Below are 18,869 nucleotides of genomic sequence, written 5' to 3'. Positions count from 1 at the left end.
ATCTGAAACTTTTTGCACTTTCTATTCCTTCTGTTTGGAATGCTCTTGCCCAGGCCTGCTCATGGCTGACACCTCTTCTTCATTCAAGTCTCAGCTCCAATGTTACCTTCTTAGAGAGAAGCATGCCTTGATCGCCCTTGCTAAAGCAGAGCCCCAATTCTCCCCCACTCCAGTGGCTTTCTACCTCATTATCTCCTTCACAAAAGTATCAGTAACTGAACTTTAAAAAAATATGCAATATATATAATTTAGGTTTAAATATGTATTTATGTCTATTACTATTATCTTCTGGTAAACTTATCCACAGCACTTAAAGTAGTGCTAAGGACAGAGCAGACAGTCAGGTCAAGCACACACACACATTTGCTTTTACGTCTAAGTTTTCTTTAAATATATACATTACAGATAAAGCTAGTCATTAGTATAAAGCTGTAATATTAATCAGCCATAATTATAAAGTTATAAAATTGCTATTTAGAGGTATATTTTGCAAAAAGTAAAAATAAACAGGAAGCTAGTTCTTAGACTAATCACCAAATGATTAAAAAAACTATTAATATTCATATTATTTATAATATAAATATCAACATTTATAGTGTAGTAATAAAAAAACAAACCTGTTGCCACTGAGTCAATTCCGACTCTTATCGACCCTATAGAACAGAGTAGAACTGTGCCACAGGGTTTCTAAGGAGCTGCTGGTGAATTCCAACCGCCTACCTTTTGGTTAACAGCCAAACGCTTAACCACTGTGCCACCAGGGCTCCATTAATAGGGTGGTACAAACAGTAAACACGCTTTATTACTATACAAAAGTTTGTTGGTTTGAATTCACCCAGAACTGCCTTGGCAGAAAGACTTGGCGATCTACTTCCAAAAGATCACAGCCTTGAAAACCTGGTGGAGTGCAGTTCTATTCTGACACACGTGGGGTTCCCATGAGTTGGGGTCAACTCAGTGGCAACTGGTTAATGTAATGTGACATGTTATACCGTACTACAAAGGAGTATTTCTATAAAAAATATTATTAGACAAACAGTCTTGTACACCAATAATATGTCAGGCACCAGTTTAGTCCTTCAGCATCCAAAAATGAGAGGAAAATATGCACAGGTCTTATTTGCATATAGTTGTAAGCGAGTGGGAGTATAGTCACGGAAAAAAAAAAAACAACTGCATATTTCCTCTTTTTTAAATTCATATGTAAGATTACCACTAAGATCATATTATTCCTAAGAGGAAAAATAATTCAATAAAATCTGAGACTCTCATAGAAGGCAAACTACACATAGGAATACATATAAATGACTGCAAAAAAAAAAAAAAAACAGATAATCATAGTCATAATGGCTAAAATCAAATGCAGTTCCAGAACCTCCTGATAGCTGAAGCCTTTCCTTCCTCCATTATAACACTTACTAGGCTCCTAAGAAAGTACAGCTTCTTTAAGAAGTATTTGTTTACTTAAAGGCTTATTGAAGACAGACTTTCCCTTATATCGCAATGAAACTTTAACACCTGCTTTAATGTCTGCATATAATATGAAGTCAATAAAAGATTGATAAATAATTGAATCTATTTAATTGTGACATAATTAACAATCTTATGTAATTTAATGTCTGTTTTAAAATAAAATATTACTGAAGTACAACTTTTGTTTTTTTACAACTTTTATACAGAAGAGTATGCAAATAAGAAATACCCATTGCTGTCAAGTCGATTTCGACTCATATTGACCCTATAACGACAGCTCAATAAATGTATCAGCACTGCTCTCATTCAGATAAAGCAATTGAACACTGCCAGCAGAAGCAACTAGCTGTGCTCTCCCAGCCTCCCAGAGGAAATACAGTCTCGACCTCTATCACCATGATAAAGTTTTGTCTGTTTTTGAACAGGATCACATAGTATAAACTTTTATTTTGTCTTGTTTTGCTCAATATTATGTTTGTGAGATTCATCTATGTTGTTGTAGGCAGCTGGGCATTCTTATTGCTGCACAGTATTACTTCATATCGATGTATTATGTTTTGCTTATTCATTCTACTAATGACGTTCATTTAAGTATTTTCCAGTTTGTGGCTGTTAAAATCGTGCTACTATGAACATTCTTGTAACTGATTTTTGATGTACATGTATATGAGTTACTGTTGCCTATACACCTGGGAACAGAATATATTATATTTAACTCTTTAGTAGATAGTGCTAAAATATTTTTCAACATTGTTGTACAAGATTCCACTCCCACTGGCAGTGTATGAAAGCATTCCAGTTGCTCCACCATCCTGGCCAATATCTAAGGTATTAATATCTTTGCATTCTAGCCATTCTGACGGCTGTGTAGTGGTATCTCATTGGTGTTTTAATTTATGTTTCCTCAGTAACTAGAACTGATTATTGTACATTTGGACATCCTCTTCTGTGAGGTGACACTTCAATTCTTTTGCCCTATTTTATTGGATTTTTTTTTATAATGTCTTTTGATGAACACAAGTTATGAACTTTACTGTATAGTATTTTTACACAGATAACACGCACCTTCTACATTTCTTTGCCAATCACTCCCTCCATTTATTCATTTTCAAAATATATTTCAAGCATATTTAGTGTTTTATTCATAGACGGTTCCTATTTCCTTTTTCTTTGTTTTTTTTAATTGCATTTGATTTCATTTTGTAAAGTATGAGATTTTTCCCTTACATTTTCTAAGTTGATATTAGTGCTTCATAAGAAAAAAAAATTATGATATTCCTTTCTATTTCATGACCAACTAAACTGTTTAGGTTTAGTGGAGAGATTCTATAGAGACCATTGATTATATTTCTTGATTCTGTTCCATCAGGTATTGGGGAAACTTCATTATACTGTTACATGAGTTGGTGTTATAACATAGCCACAAAATTTCTACTTGACAAAATTTCCAAAATGAATATGAGGTGAAAGTAGCATTATTTGCATAAAAATACAGTAGTCTAACTCATCATTTTTTTTTATGATGATATTTTTGTTTTGTTAAAGAAAATGTTGCTTTATTCATGTTCATGAAGATATTTTCCTGTTTCCTGTTAAATTTTTTTTTAATTTTCACATTTACATCTACACTTTATTAAAAAATGGATTTTTGTACATTGTGAAAAAAGGTATGGTTAAAGATTTAGTTTTTCTATAGAGCTAATAGAAAGACCATTCATTTTCCACTGCACTGCAGGGCACATTTATCACAAATCAAGTGATCTATATGCGTCAGTCTGATTCTGGACTCTCTACTTAATTCCACTGGTCTATTTAAAAAAAAAAAAAAAAAAAATTTTTTTTTTTATTTTTTTATTATCCTAGCACCAATTCCAAGTCATCTTATACATTAAACTTTATCATAAGTTTAGACAAGTAAAAAGCTTAGTTCTTCTATACCATTTTAAATATTTTGCTTCTTTGATTTTCCATATATATTTTAGAATAAGCTTTTCAGTTTATACATACACATATACACACATGCAAACACAAGCTTTGTTGAATTTTGTTTGCGATTTCATGAATCTATAGAGCAATTCGAGGAAAACAGGCAACTTTGCAATATTGAATGTTTCAACCCATGGTCAATGGATTGTCCCCCCAGATTTAGATATTTTTATAATTTTTTCTTAATAATACTTTGCAGTTTTTTGTGTAGAGGTATTACACATCGCCTTATTTTAATCCTTGAAATTTGATGCTTTGAAATCATTTAGTAAGTGGTATCTTTTAAATTTTTTAAAATTTCTAATTGATTTTAATTGATTGCTGTTAGTATCAAGTGATATGTTTCAATTACCTGGCTGCATACACTTTGGCCAATACCACAGAGTTTAAAAATTACATATCTTTTTCATATATATGTATTTTTAAATATATCATAGAACTAGTTATTCCTATGAATTATTATTTTAAAATTACCGTGGCTACTTTCACATGATATTCATTTTATTAAATTATAAATAATATTACATTAGGAATTTAGTTATAACCACAATAAAGATTTTAGTTTATCTGGTAAGAATTTGACATTTTTCACATCATTAGGTCATATTCAACATTTTGATAAGTCCCTCCATGTATTCATTTTTAAAATATATTTCAATCATATTCGGTGCTTTATTCATATTGGGTTCTTATTTCCTTTTTTTTTAAAGTTTTATTTGGGTTTCATTTTGCAAAGAATGACATTTTTCCTTCACATTTTCTAAGTTGATATTAGTGGTTTCAAAGTGGTTTATATGAGGGAAAAAAAAACAATCTTCCTATTTCATGACCAACCAAACTGTTTAGGTTAGTGGAGAGAGTCTACAGAGACCATTGATTATATTTCTTGATTCTGCTCCATCAGGTACTGCGAAAACTTCATTATACCCTTATATGACCTGGTGTTATATCCCACAAAATTTCTACTTGACAAAATTTCTGATTTCTAAGAAATAGAGGAAAGCACAGACAAGATTATCACCATCTAACCTGTATCCTGATAAAAATGCTATTTTAATGTCAAGTCTACTATTTGGGGGTTGTTATTATTGGACTTAATGTATCAAGCATATCTGAACATTCACTAAATGTCAGTTGAACTGAAGTCAGATTAAATTTTAAAAGATGAGAAGAGGGGGAAAATTCTGCATCCGAATTTAGAAAGGCAGGTTTCAAGTTCCAATTCTGCTACTTAGTATCTGTTGGACTTCATAAAAGTCACTTTGCTACCTTGAACCTCAAGTTCCTTATTTCTTTCTTCCCTGGACATCCATAAGAAAAATTTCGGAAAAGTAAAAACCAAAAGAATACGTATAAAAATTCAGCCTCACTAGAAATCAAAGAAACGGAATTCAAAACAATATTGAGACTACATTTTTTTTTCATTTATCAAGTTAGAAGAGACTTTTTAATAACTACTGTATTTTTATGCAAATAGCATGCATCTTCTACGCTTGCTTGCCAACCGTGCCCTCCCCCCCACCTGTGAGGTATTTTCATAAGCACACTATGCTCATTTGTTTTTGCAGCAATATGTAAAAAAAACAAAAATTGGCATAACAGCACTTATGAAAATACCTCACAGGGTGAGGGCACAGCTGGCAAATAAACAGAAGGCATGCATTATTTGGGTAAAAATATGGTACAGGATTCAATGTTACACAGGTGCATGAGAGGAAAAGCTCGTGTATTGCTCAGCCGCAGTAAATGGTACAGTCTTTCTGTGAAGTAGTTTTTAGACATGTATTAGGAGTTTTAAAAATACTACAGCAAATCCATTTCCATAAATCTATTTTAAATTTTAAAATGTCATGATGCCAAGAATGATTTCTGAACAACAAAGTCACTACAGCATTATCTATAACAAGTGGTAAAAATAAAAACAACCCAAATATACAAATTAGAGTAATTATTACATAAATCATGGTTCGACCATACAGAGGTCGTGATTAGACAATATGTCCCAAGTACTAAACGCCACTGAATTGTTCACTTCAAAACGGTTAATCTTATATCATGTGGAACTCACCTCAATAAAACAAAATTAACCTAATTCCATTCAAGGAAAAACAAAAAACCTGTTTGGCATTATGAAGAATAAAAAAATATATTTAGTAGGTAAAACATTTCTTGTTGATGTTTGTTGAATATGCAAGTTGAGATAGAAGGAGGATCAAGAAAACTTACAGATTTCATAGCTAGAAAACTAGTTTAATAGTTTGGGGAAAGGATTAGGAGCAAACTGAAGAAAACCATGAGCTTGAATAGAGATATTTTAAGTTTAATGTGTCTTAGAGTTTAAAAGCATATGTCAAACAGGGGGTGAGGAGAGTGAGTAGAAAAATCCTTATAAGATCTTTTTTTTTTCACTATTATGATTTTCCTAAAAGGGTTCAGAGTGAACAAAGAGCCAAATTTGAAATAGAGTCAACATTTAAGCTAACTGTAAAACAAAAATGTCACCATATCATCACAAGGACACAAATTGGAGAGGTTTATTATATTTAACATATTAGATATGCTATATAAGAATAAAAATTCCATTTGCAGAATTACCTTTCATTGATACGATCTATTAAGAGTTCAATATCCATCTCAACTTTTTTATTTTCTTCCAACAATTGATCATACGCTTTTGAAATATCTGAAAAATCTTTTGAAACATTAGAAAGCTCAATGTCCCATGTAGTTTTCTTCAAAGAAGAAAAGAAAGAAAGAATCATTTATACATGTTTATCTGTATTTTTGTTTGTTTTTCCAGAAGGGATAAAAAGAGATAATAATGAAATTATTTTTAGTTGCATGAGCTGATATTTGGGAACAGGGAATGAAGCTCTAGTAAGTAAGCAGGGTAAGGACAACTTACCGTGGCATAAAAAGTATTGAGTGCATCTATATATTCCTTTTCATAACTTTTTCTCTTCCAGGTTAGTTGATCATAAAATCTTTTTAACTCCTCTAACTAGGAAAAAAAAAAAAAAGTAAAATAAATGAATTGTGGTGTTTTCTCTCCTTCTATAAAGTGAGAAATTTATTACATTTGACTTTATGCAGTAACCATAACTTAAAATTTATTAAAATAGTTTTAAATAATATCATAAGCTGTTTCCATTATGAAAACTATGCCTATTTCTGAATAAAACATACCAAATCAAGTGTTCAAGTGAATACATCATGATAAAATAGAATGTAATTTAGTTATGTAAGAATTTATAAACTTTACAAAATTCTAAACCGTAATTGATCATATGTTTCTGTTGAGTCAATTTCGACTCATAGTGATCCTACAGGACAGAGTAGAACTGCCCCCATAGGGTTTCCAAGGAGCTGCTGGTAGATTTGAACCGCCGACCTTTTGGTTAGCAGGTAAGCTCTTAACCACTACACCACTAGTGCTTCTAATTCATCATATCATCAGTTTATAAGTAGAAAATAACATGAATGTGACAACACTCTACAAAACAGCCATTTGATAAGTTCAGGACCAAATTTCCATAATATTTTAACTAATACAAGAATAGACTACTCAAATATAATACAACCAACCAAAGGCAAATATAAAAATAAATCATGAAATACTGCTTGTAAATTCAAGGAACTCAGGAATGAAATCAGATTATCTTTTATTACCAGTATTATAGTATGGAAGAAAAAAAAAAAAAAGAAAATCATCACTAACTTTAAATATTATTGAAAATCTAGGGAAACATAAGATTCTATTTAAAACTATAAACAAGGATTTTGGTAAAATGGCTAGATATAAGCATAATGAAATTAACAGCTATTGTTTATTAAACTAATCTGTTAAAAACAAATACAGGAACAATTCTTTAACAATATTGTCAAAATATAAAATATTTTGAAATAAGTTCAACAAAAATAGGGAGGATCTATTTTTTTTTTTATTCAACCCTGTCATGGATTGAATTGTGTCACCCCAAAATATGTCAACTTATCTGGGCCATGATTCTCAGTATTATGTGATTGTCCACCATTTTATGTGATCTTCCTATATGTTGTAAATCCTATCACTATGATGTAATAAGATGGATTAGTGGCACTTATATTGATGAGGTCTACAAGATTATGAGACAGGCAAGAGATCAGGCTGGCTATAATTAAACAAACTCTGACTCAGTATTCTTGGAATCTAAACCTAAGTGCAGACCACCACTTTTACTTTACATACTTTTACTGCTGGCACTTGAGCACTACTTGTGACTAACAAACTAGGTGCTTAGGCAAGATAAGGGGCCGTATTTCCTATCCCTACATGCTTGACCAGCTATAAACTGATAACCCTCCTGAGTTGTTTTTCAAGTCCCCCACCAGGTGCAGAGGACGCACAGTAAAAATCAAGGTAACCTATGAATGACCTTCCATATGAGATAATCATGGACAAAAATCCCTTGCTGGGACTCGAATCAGGATCCAGAGACATCATGCATGTGCAACAACCCAGAATAAGTCCTGTTTGACATCCCAGCAGCCTTTGTGACAGACTACATCTTAGTTCCAGCAACCTCTGTGAGGAAATCCATCATGAATTCCAACTGTGTGCGCATTTGATTTTCATTATCACTCCCCTTCTCCTAGAAATCTCTACCATCTAATGAATAAAGATAATGTCTTTTATTTTTTTTTATAAGCCCTAAGAAATCCTTCGTTCAGAGAGAGACTGGAGGCTAGCAAAGGTGAAAATCCCTCTCCATCTCTCCCTCATGAGCGTTTTCCTAATAAACTTTTGTTCATGTGGAACCTCTGAGCCTCTTCTGGTCATTCTTGGTCAGAAGAAGGTAAGAACCTAAGGAGGGCTTAGTCCTGAGCTGGGAAGCCGTGTCCTGTAACAATTAGGTAGTGTCTTAAGCCAATCTCTCTTAAGATATAAAAGACAGAAACGAGCAGAGAAACATGGGGACCTCATATCACCAAGAAAGCAGTGCTGGGAGCAAAGCGTGTCTTTTGGACCCTGAGTTTCCTGCACTGAAATGCTCCCAGACCAAGGGAAGACTGATGATGAGGACCTTCCTCAAGAGCCAATGGAGAGAGAAGGTCTTCCCTGGATCTGGCGCCCTGAATTCGGACTTCAGGCTTACTGGTCTGTGAGAGAATAAACTTCTCTTTGTTAAAGCCATCCACTTGTGGTATTTCTGTTATAGCAGCACTAGATAACTAAGACAAACCCCAATATAAACTTCTATTAAAATGCACAAATCAAGACCCATAATATGAAAAGAGTAATATGAAAAACTTAATCTCATGTAATATCAGTTCTTCCCAATTCTTTTTTGACAGACAAAATCAAGTTTAATGGAAGAAAAAGATATGTGGGAGTAGACAAGAGAGATACAGAAAATACAAATGTTGGAAACATGCTACCAAATATCAAAACATCCTATAATACCATTGTATCAAAGCAGTATTTATTTTGGGTATTGTAATAGATAAAGGTCAGGGGAAAAACTAGAGCCCAGAAACAGATCCAAATGAATATTTTTAAAAATGATAATCAGAACTGAGTGGGAAAAGAATGGGTTTAATTTAACTAAGGGGCTGGAATAATCTGGTATCTATTTGTTTAAAAAAAAAAAGTGGTGTCTACTTAACATAATAATAAAAATAAATTTCAGAGATGTAAAAGATAGCACAAAACAGGACAAATGATTAGAGAAATTTATATGAGTTTGTATATTCTTTGTATAAGAAGAACGTCACCTTCCCAATTAAACCATAAAACCTAGTGCTGAAAAATGGAATCTTTCCCCCTAACAGCTAGAAATAAAAACTCAGGATATCGATTCTCACCACTTTTCTTCATCATTGTATTTTAGGTTGTAGCTAGGGCAATTCCCCTAGAACCTAAAATACAATGATGAAGAAAAGTGGTGAGAATCGATATCCTGAGTTTTTATTTCTAGCTGTTAGGGGAAACCCGGGTGGCGTAGTGGTCAAGTGCTACAGCTGCTAACCAGAGGGTCGGCAGTTTGAATCTGCCAGGCGCTCCTTGGAAACTCTGTGGGGCAGTTCTACCCTGTCCTATAGGGTCGCTATGAGTCAGAATCGACTCGACGGCACTGGGTAGCCAGGGCAATTAGGCAAGGGAAAGAAATAAAAGGCATCCATATAGGAAAAAAAGAAGTAAAGTCATCTGTATTTAGAGATGAAAAGATTTTGAATATAGAAAATTCTAAGAAATTCATTGTTGTGTTGGTTGCTGTCAAATCATCTCCTACTCGTGGTGATCCCATGTATAACAGAATGAAACGTTGCTGGTCCTTCATGAACTTTGGTATATTTGAATCCATTGTTGTGGACATTGTGTCAGTTCATCTCTCCTTGAAGATTTCTCTTGCCTTCATTAGCCCTCCACTTTACTAACATAATGTCCTTCTCCAGCAATCAGTCCCTCCTGATGACACGCCCAAAATAAGCAAGTCAAAGTCTCAGACAATATTCTGTGATTCATAATGTTTTCATTGGCTAATTTCTGGAGGTAAATTACCATGTCTTTCTTCCTAGACTATCTTCATCTAAGCTACGCTGAAGCCTATCTACCATGGGTGACTGTGCTGGTATTTGAAATACCACTGGCATAGTTTCCAGCATCACAGCAACACACAAAACATGACAGTATGACAAACTGACAGATGAACTGTGGAATGATGGAAGAAATCCATACATGCATACAAAAACCACTAGGGTTAATGAACACGCTCAGCAATTTTTCAGAGTAAAAACTAGCAATGAACAATTGGTTGTTTCTACATATTAGCAAAAAAAAACACCTGAAATGAAATTAAGAAAACAATTCCATTTACAATAGCATCAAAAAGAATAAAATGCCCAGGAATAAAACTTTCCTAAAGTGCAAGACTTGTACACTAAAAACTACAATACATAGTTGAAAGAAACTAAAGAGGTCTAAATAAATGGAAAGACATCCCATGTTCATGGATTAGAAGAATTGAATATTGTTAAGGTGATACTACTCCTTAATTAATCTGCAGATTCAATGCAATCCCTATAAAAATTCCAGCTTCTTTCTTCGTAGAAATTGACAAGCTGACTCTAAAATTCATATGGAAACTCAGGACCTAGAATAGTCAAAATACCTTGACAGAGAAGAAAGTTGGAGGAGTCACACTTCAAAACCCACTACAAAAGCTACAGTAATCAAAGCATTGTAGTACTAGCATAGGGTGCTGTTGTTGCATATTGCTGATGTTGTTAGTTATCTAAATAAATAAATAAATAAATAACAAACCCATTGCAATGGAGTCGATTCCGACTCATAGTGACCTTATAGGACAGAGTAGAACTGCCCCATAGGATTTCCAAGGGTGGCGGGTGGATTCAAACTGCTGACCTTTTAGTTAGCAGCCATAATAACACTTAACCACTGCGTCACCAGGGTTTCCTGTTAGTTGTCAATGGGATAGAATTGAGAGTTCAGAAATAAAACCATAATACATCTATGGTTGACTGATTTTCAACAAGCGTGCCTAGACAATTCAATGGTGAAAAAATAGTCTTTTCAAAAAATGCTGCTGGGAATTCTGGATATCGACATGTCAAAAATGAATTTGAACCCCTACTTTACACCATATACAAAAATTAACTCAAGGGAGGGGGGCCAAGATGGCTGACTAGGTAGACGCTACCTCGGATCCTCTTGCAACAAAGACTTGGAAAAACAAGTGAATCGATCACATACATGACAATCTATGAACCCTGACCAATAAACACAGATTTAAAGAGTTGACCTGAGTGACAGAGACGGAGAACGAACAACTATGGGGAAGCAGAGACTGTTTTCAGAGCCTGGAGCCAGCGTCCCAGTCAGGTAACCTTGGCGCTGGGCTTAGGACTGGGTGCAGGGGAGCGGAACACAACATCCTGTGATGGTGCAAACACGGGGCACAGCCCCACCCCCACGAACTGTCCTCGGGAGGGGGCCCAGCACGTCTGTGCGGGCGGCGCGGCAATGCGGCTGGCGGGAGGAGAAATTCCTGGGAGGCAGCAACTGGTTTTGGAGCTGGGTGTGCAGCATCCCAAAAGGAGAACCTTGGTGCGGGGCTTTGGACTGGGCACAGGGGAGCTGAGCACCACATCCTGTGACGGTGCAAACATGGGGCACAGCCCTACCCCTCTGAACTGACCCCGGGAGGGGGCCCAGCCAGTTTGCGTAGGCGGCACGGCAACGCGGCTGGTGGGAGGAGAAGTCCCCGGGAGACAGCGATTGTTTTTGGAGCCGGGAGTGCAGCGTCCCAGCTGGGGAACCTTGACGCTGGGCTTTGGACTGGCAGCGGAGGAACTGACCGCAGCTTCTACGGGCCTGACCCTCGGGGGCAATCTCTAACCAGCCAGCACACATAGGCAACAGGCCCCTCGGGAATCTCAGATAAAATAGTCATCCCAAGCAAGATAAGTAACTTTGTCTATATTCCGGGGTGCTACTCTCTCCTGTTTTTCTGAACCCTCCCCTCCCCTTCCCAGGCGGCTTCATTAACATTGGAATTTCCTGAGCCAGAGGGAGAACTGCTCCGTGGTATTTCTTTTCCCTTTTTTTTTGGTCTTTTCCTAACCCATTCTTATGGCCTGAGAGAAGCAACCACAAAAAACCCAGGGGCCAAAAATCCTTCCCTAATTGGACTAAAAACACAGAACCTGCTCAAGCAGCATATGTGATCCACAGTCTCTGGCTTTCACCCCTACAGGGAACAAGGTGGCTATTATAATGCAAAGGCATTTCTGATAGGGATCTGACTACATTTTTTTTTTTAGCGAATTTACTGGAAAGGCAAGTTTCCCAGGTCTGTTATCTCTGCATATTCAACAGAGCCCTCACTGACCCACAACAGGGAACTGAGGGCTGAAGCTACCCCCAGACCACCTAGCCTTCTGCCTTAGGGGTCTAAGGAGGGTGACACCTACCAATCTGTAGAGGTATTTGCATTGGGGGCCTAAGGTACAGCTGCAGAGCCCACCCACCAAGGTGCTTTAGGAATAGAGACACACCTACCTCACTGACACTTGGGGGAAGCCTGTCAGCATCCTGTCCCCCTTGGAGTGTGAACCCCAGCTGCTACTAGAATCTGGTACACACAACTATCACCACTACTTCTCAAGGTGGATAGGTGATAGGGTACATCACACACTTGATGACCCAAAATCAGATTCTACTCAAGAATAGTGAATGGACTCAGGCATATATATCTGGTAACAGCCCAAACCAGCTGGTAATAGGTCATAAGTAAGTCAAGGGCTACAACAATCAAGACAGCACAATCTAGTAACCCATTCACGTATATTGAAAGGAAACAAAACAAGATAAGACTCAGTAAGCAAATATAGAATAAATCACTACAATATCTTAGTGATGGCTCTGAGACAGCAGTCGATATCAAACCACATAAAGAAGCAGACCATGATTGCTTCTACAACCCCACAAACAAAAGAATCAAAATCTTTCCCAAATGAAGATACAATCCTGGAATTATCAGATATAGAATATAAAAACCTAATTTGCAGAATGCTTCAAGACATCAGGGATGACCTCAGAAATGAAATAAGGCAGTCTGCAGAAAAAGCCAAGGAACACACTAATAAAACAGTTGAAGAACTCAAAAAGATTATTCAAGAACATAGTGGAAAAATTAATAAGTTGCAAGAATCCATAGACAGAGAGCATTCAGAAATCCAAAAGATTAACAATAAAATTACAGAATTAGACAATGCAATAGGAAGTCAGAGGAGCAGACTCAAGCAATTAGAATGCAGAGTGAGACATCTGGAGGACCAGGGAATAACACCAACATAGCTGAAAAAAAATCAGACAAAAGAATTAAAAAAAAAAAATGAAGAAACCCTAAGAATCATGTGGGACTCTATCAAGAAGGATAACTTGTGTGTGATTGGAGTCCCAGAACAGGGATGGGTAACAGAAAACACAGAGAGAACAGTTGAAGATCTGCTGACAGAAAACTTCCCTGACATCATGAAAGACGAAAGGATATCTATCCAAGATGCTCATCGAACCCCATATAAGATTGATCCAAAAAGAAAAACACCAAGACATACTATCATCAAACTTGCCAAAACCAAAGATAAAGAGAAAATTTTAAAAGCAGCCAGGGATAAAAGAAAGGTCTCCTACAAGGAAGAATCAATAAGAATAAGTTCAGACTACTCAGCAGAAACCATGCAGTCAAGAAGGCAATGGGATGACATATATAGAGCACTGAAGGAGAAAAACTGCCAGCCAAGGATCATATATCCAGCAAAACTCTCTCTGAAATATGAAGGCGAAATTCAGACATTTACAGATAAACACAAGCTTAGAGAATTTGCAAAAACCAAATCAAAGCTACAAGAAATACTAAAGGAAATTGTTTGGTCAGAAAACCAATAATATCAGATACCAGCACAACACAAGGTCACAGAACAGAACATCCTGATATCAACTCAAATAGGGAAATCACAAAAACAAATTAAGATTAATTAAAAAAAAATGCTCAAAACAGGAAATCAGTGAAGTCAATATGTAAAAGATCACAATAATCAAAAAGAGGTACTAAATACAGGTGGCATAGAACTGCCATATGGAGAGGGATACATGGCGATATAGGACAATACAAGTTAGGTTTTTACTTAGAAAAATAGGGGTAAATATCAAGGTAACCACAAAGAGGTATAACAACTCCATAACTCAAAATAAAAGCCAAGAAAAATGTAACGACTTAGCAAACATAAAGTCAAATACTATGAAAATGAGGAACACACAATTTACAAAGAAAAACGTCTCAGCACAAAAAAGTAAGTGGAAAAATGAAACAACACACATAAAAAGGCATCAAAATGACAACACTAAACACATACATATCTATAATTACACTGAATGTAAATGGACTAAATGCACCAATAAAGAGACAGAGAGTCTCAGACTGGATAAAGAAACACGATCCATCTATATGCTGCCTACAAGAGACACACCTTAGACTTAGAGACACAAACAATCTAAAACTCAAAGGATGGAAAAAAATATATCAAGCAAACAATAAGCAAAAAAGAGCAGGAGTAGCAATATTAATTTCTGACAAAATAGACTTTAAACTTAAAACCACCACAAAGGATAAAGAAGGACACTACATAATGATAAAACGGACAATTGACCAGGAAGATATAGCCATATTAAATATGTATGCACCCAATGACAGGGCTGCAAGATACATAAATCAAATTTTAACAGAACTGAAAAGTGAGATAGACACCTCCACAATTATAGTAGCAGACTTCAACACACCACTTTCGGAGAAGGACAGGACATTCAGTAAGAAGCTCAATAGAGACACAGAAGACCTAATTACAACAATCAACCAACTTGACCTCATAGACTTATACAGAACTCTCCACCCAACTGCTACAAAGTATACTTTTTTTTCTAGCGCACATGGAACATTCTCTAGAATAGACCACATGTTAGGTCATAAAACAAACCTTTGCAGAATCCAAAACATCAAAATATTACAAAGCATCTTCTCAGACCACAAGGCCATAAAAGTGGAAATCAATAACAGAAAAATTAGGGAAAAGAAATCAAATACTTGGAAACTGAACAATACCCTCCTGAAGAAAGACTGGGTTATAGAAGACATTAAGGAGGGAAAAAAGAAATTCATAGAATGCAACGAGAATGAAAACACTTCCTATCAAAACCTCTGGGACACAGCAAAAGCAGTGCTCAGAGGCCAATTTATATCGATAAATGCACACATACAAAAAGAAGAAAGAGCCAAAATCAGAGAACTGTCCCGACAACTTGAACAAATAGAAAGGGAGCAACAAAAGAATCCATCAGGCACCAGAAGAAAACAAATAATAAAAATTAGAACTGAACTAAATGAATTAAAACAGAAAAACAATTGAAAGAATTAACAAAGCCAAAAGCTGGTTCTTTGAAAAAATTAACAAAATTGATAAACCATTGGCCAGACTGACTGAAGAAATACAGGAAAGGAAACAAATAACTCGAATAAGAAAGGAGATGGGCCACATGACAACAGACCCAACTGAAATTAAAAGAATCATATCAGATTATTACGAAAACTTGTACTCTAACAAATTTGCAAACCTAGAAGGAATGTATGAATTCCTGGAAAAACACTACCTACCTAAACTAACACAATCAGAAGTAGAACAACTAAACAGACCCATAACAAAAAAAGAGATTGAAACGGTAATCAAAAAACTCCCCCCCCCCCAAAAAAAAGCCCTGGCCCGGATGGCTTTACTGCAGAGTTGTACCAAACTTTCAGAGAAGAGTTAACACCACTACTACTAAAGGTATTTCAAAGCATAGAAAATGACGGAATACTACCTAACTCATTCTATGAACCCTCCATTTCCCTGATACCAAAACCAGGTAAAGACACCACAAAAAAAGACAATTACAGACCTATATCCCTCATGAACGTAGATGAAAAAATCCTCAACAAAATTCTAGCCAACAGAATTTAACAACATATCAAAAAATTAATCCACCATGACCAAGTGGGATTTATACCAGGTATACAAGGCCAGTTTAATATTAGAAAAACCATTAATGTAATCCACCATATAAATAAAACAAAAGACAAAAACCACATGATCTTATCAATTGATGCAGAAAAGGCATTTGACAAAGTCCAACACCCATTTATGCTAAAAACTCTCACCAAAATAGGAATTGAAGGAAAACTCCTCAACATAATAAAGGGCATCTATACAAAGCCAACAGCCAACATCACTCTAAAAGGAGAGAGCCTGAAAGCATTTCCCTTGAGAACAGGAAGCAGACAAGGATGCCCTTTATCACCACTCTTATTCAACATCGTGCTAGAAGTCCTAGCCAGGACAATTAGGCTAGACAAAGAAATAAAAGGCATCCGGATTGGCAAGGAGGAAGTAAAATTATCTCTATTTGCAGATGACATGATCTTATACACAGAAAACCCTAAGGAATCCTCCAGAAAACTACTGAAACGAATAGAAGAGTTTGGCAGAGTCTCAGGTTATAAAATAAACATACAAAAATCACTTGGATTCCTCTACATCAACAAAAAGAACATCGAAGAGGAAATCACCAAATCAATACCATTCACACTAGCCCCCAAGAAGATAAAATACTTAGGAATAAATCTTACCAAGGATGTAAAAGACCTATACAAAGAAAACTACAAAGCTCTACTACAAGAAATTCAAAAGGACCTACTTAAGTGGAAAAACATACCTTGCTCATGGACAGGAAAACTTAACATAGTAACAATATCTATTCTACCAAAAGCCATCTATACATACAATGCACTTCTGATCCAAATTCCAATGACATTTTTTAATGTGATGGAGAAACAAATCACCAACTTCATATGGAAGGGAAAGAAGCCTCGGATAAGCAAAGCATTACAGAAAAAGAAGAAAGTGGGAGGCCTCACTCTACCTGATTTCAGAACCTATTATACAACCACAGTAGTCAAAACAGACACATAGACCAATGAAACAGAATTGAGAACCCAGATATAAATCCATCCACATATGAGCAGCTGATATTTGACAAAGGCCCAGTGTCAGTTAATTGGGGAAAAGATAGTCTTTTTAACAAATGGTGCTGGCATAACTGGATATCCATTTGCAAAAAAATGAAACAGGACCCATACCTCACACCATGCACAAAAACTAACTCCAAGTGGATCAAAGACCTAAACATAAAGACTAAAACGATAAAGATCATAGAAGAAAAAAATAGGGACAACGTTAGGAGCCCTAATACAAGGCATAAACAGAATATAAAACATTACCAAAAATGACGAAGAGAAACCAGATAACTGGGAGCTCCTAAAAATCAAACACCTATGCTCATCTAAAGACTTCACCGGAAGAGTAAAAAGACCACCTACAGACTGGGAAAGAATTTTCAGCTATGACATCTCTGACCAGCGCCTGATCTCTAAAATCTACATGATTCTGTCAAAACTCAACCACAAAAAGACAAACAACCCAATCAAGAAGTGGGCAAAGGATATGAACACACACTTCACTAAAGAAGATATTCAGGCAGCTAACAGATACATAAGAAAATGCTCTTGATCATTAGCCATTAGAGAAATGCAAATTGAAACTACGATGAGATTCCATCTCACTCCAACAAGGCTGACATTAATTCAAAAAACACAAAATGATAAATGTTGGAGAGGCTGCGGAGAGATTGGAACTCTTATACACTGCTGGTGGGAATGTCAAATGGTACAACCACTTTGGAAATCTATCTGGCGTTTTCTTAAAAAGTTAGAAATAGAACTACCATACAACCCAGAAATCCCACTCCTCGGAATATACCCTAGAGAAATAAGAGCCTTCACACAAACAGATATATGCATACCCATGTTTATTGCAGCTCTGTTTACAATAGCAAAAAGCTGGAAGCAACCAAGGTGTCCATCAACGGATGAATGGTTAAATAAATTGTGGTATATTCACACGATGGAATACTACGCATCGATAAAGAACAGTGACGAATCTGTGAAACATTTGATAACATGGAGGAAACTGGAAGGCATTATGCTGAGCGAAATCAGTCAGAGGCAAAAGGACAAATATTGTATAAGACCACTATTATAAGATCTTGAGAAATAGTATAAACTGAGAAGAACACATACTTTTGTGGTTACGGAGGGGGGAGGAGGGAGGGTGGGAGAGGGTTTTTTACTGATTAGTTAGTAGATAAGAACTGCTTTAGGTGAAGGGAAGGACAGTACTCAATACATGGAAGGTCAGCTCAGTTGGACTGGACCAAAAGCAATGAAGTTTCTGGGATAAACTGAATGCTTCAAAGGTCAGCGGAGCAAGGGCGGGGGTTTGGGGACCATGGTTTAAGGGGACTTCTAAGTCAATTGGCAAAATAATTCTATTATGAAATCATTCTGCATCCCACTTTGAAATGTGGCATCTGGGGTCTTAAATGCTAACAAGCGGCCATCTAAGATGCATCAGTTGGTCTCAACCTACCTGGATCAAAGGAGAATGAAGAACACCAAGGTCACACGATAACTATGAGCCCAATAGACAGAAAGGGCCACATGAACCAGAGACTTACATCATCCTGAGACCAGAAGAACTAGTTGGTGCCTGGCCACAACTGATGACTGCCCTGACAGGGAGCACAACAGAGAACCCCTGAGGGAGCAGGAGATCAGTGGGATGTGGACCCCAAATTCTCACAAAAAGACCATATTTAATGGTCTGACTGAGACTAGAGGAATCCCGGCGGTCATGGTCCCCAAACATTCTGTTGGCCCAGGACAGGAACCATCCCTGAAGACAACTCATCAGACATGAAC

At 36.2% G+C, this 18,869-nt stretch overlaps 1 protein-coding gene across 1 annotated transcript in view; it reads right to left on the bottom strand.

Moving 5' to 3' along the window:
- CCDC178 (coiled-coil domain containing 178) overlaps positions 1–18,869 on the bottom strand; it is a 460,722-nt gene that overhangs the window by 348,211 nt on the left and 93,642 nt on the right. Inside the window, exons 10-11 of the mRNA XM_064293218.1 lie at positions 6,365–6,460; positions 6,055–6,191 (exon numbers count right to left, since the gene is read on the bottom strand). Of these exons, the coding sequence (XP_064149288.1) occupies positions 6,055–6,191; positions 6,365–6,460 (233 nt within the window). The remainder of the gene's footprint in view (positions 1–6,054; positions 6,192–6,364; positions 6,461–18,869) is intronic.

This window comes from Loxodonta africana, chromosome 11, assembly GCF_030014295.1.
Source record: "Loxodonta africana isolate mLoxAfr1 chromosome 11, mLoxAfr1.hap2, whole genome shotgun sequence".
NCBI lineage: Eukaryota > Metazoa > Chordata > Mammalia > Proboscidea > Elephantidae > Loxodonta > Loxodonta africana.
This window is presented reverse-complemented; position numbering and strand designations above follow the sequence as displayed.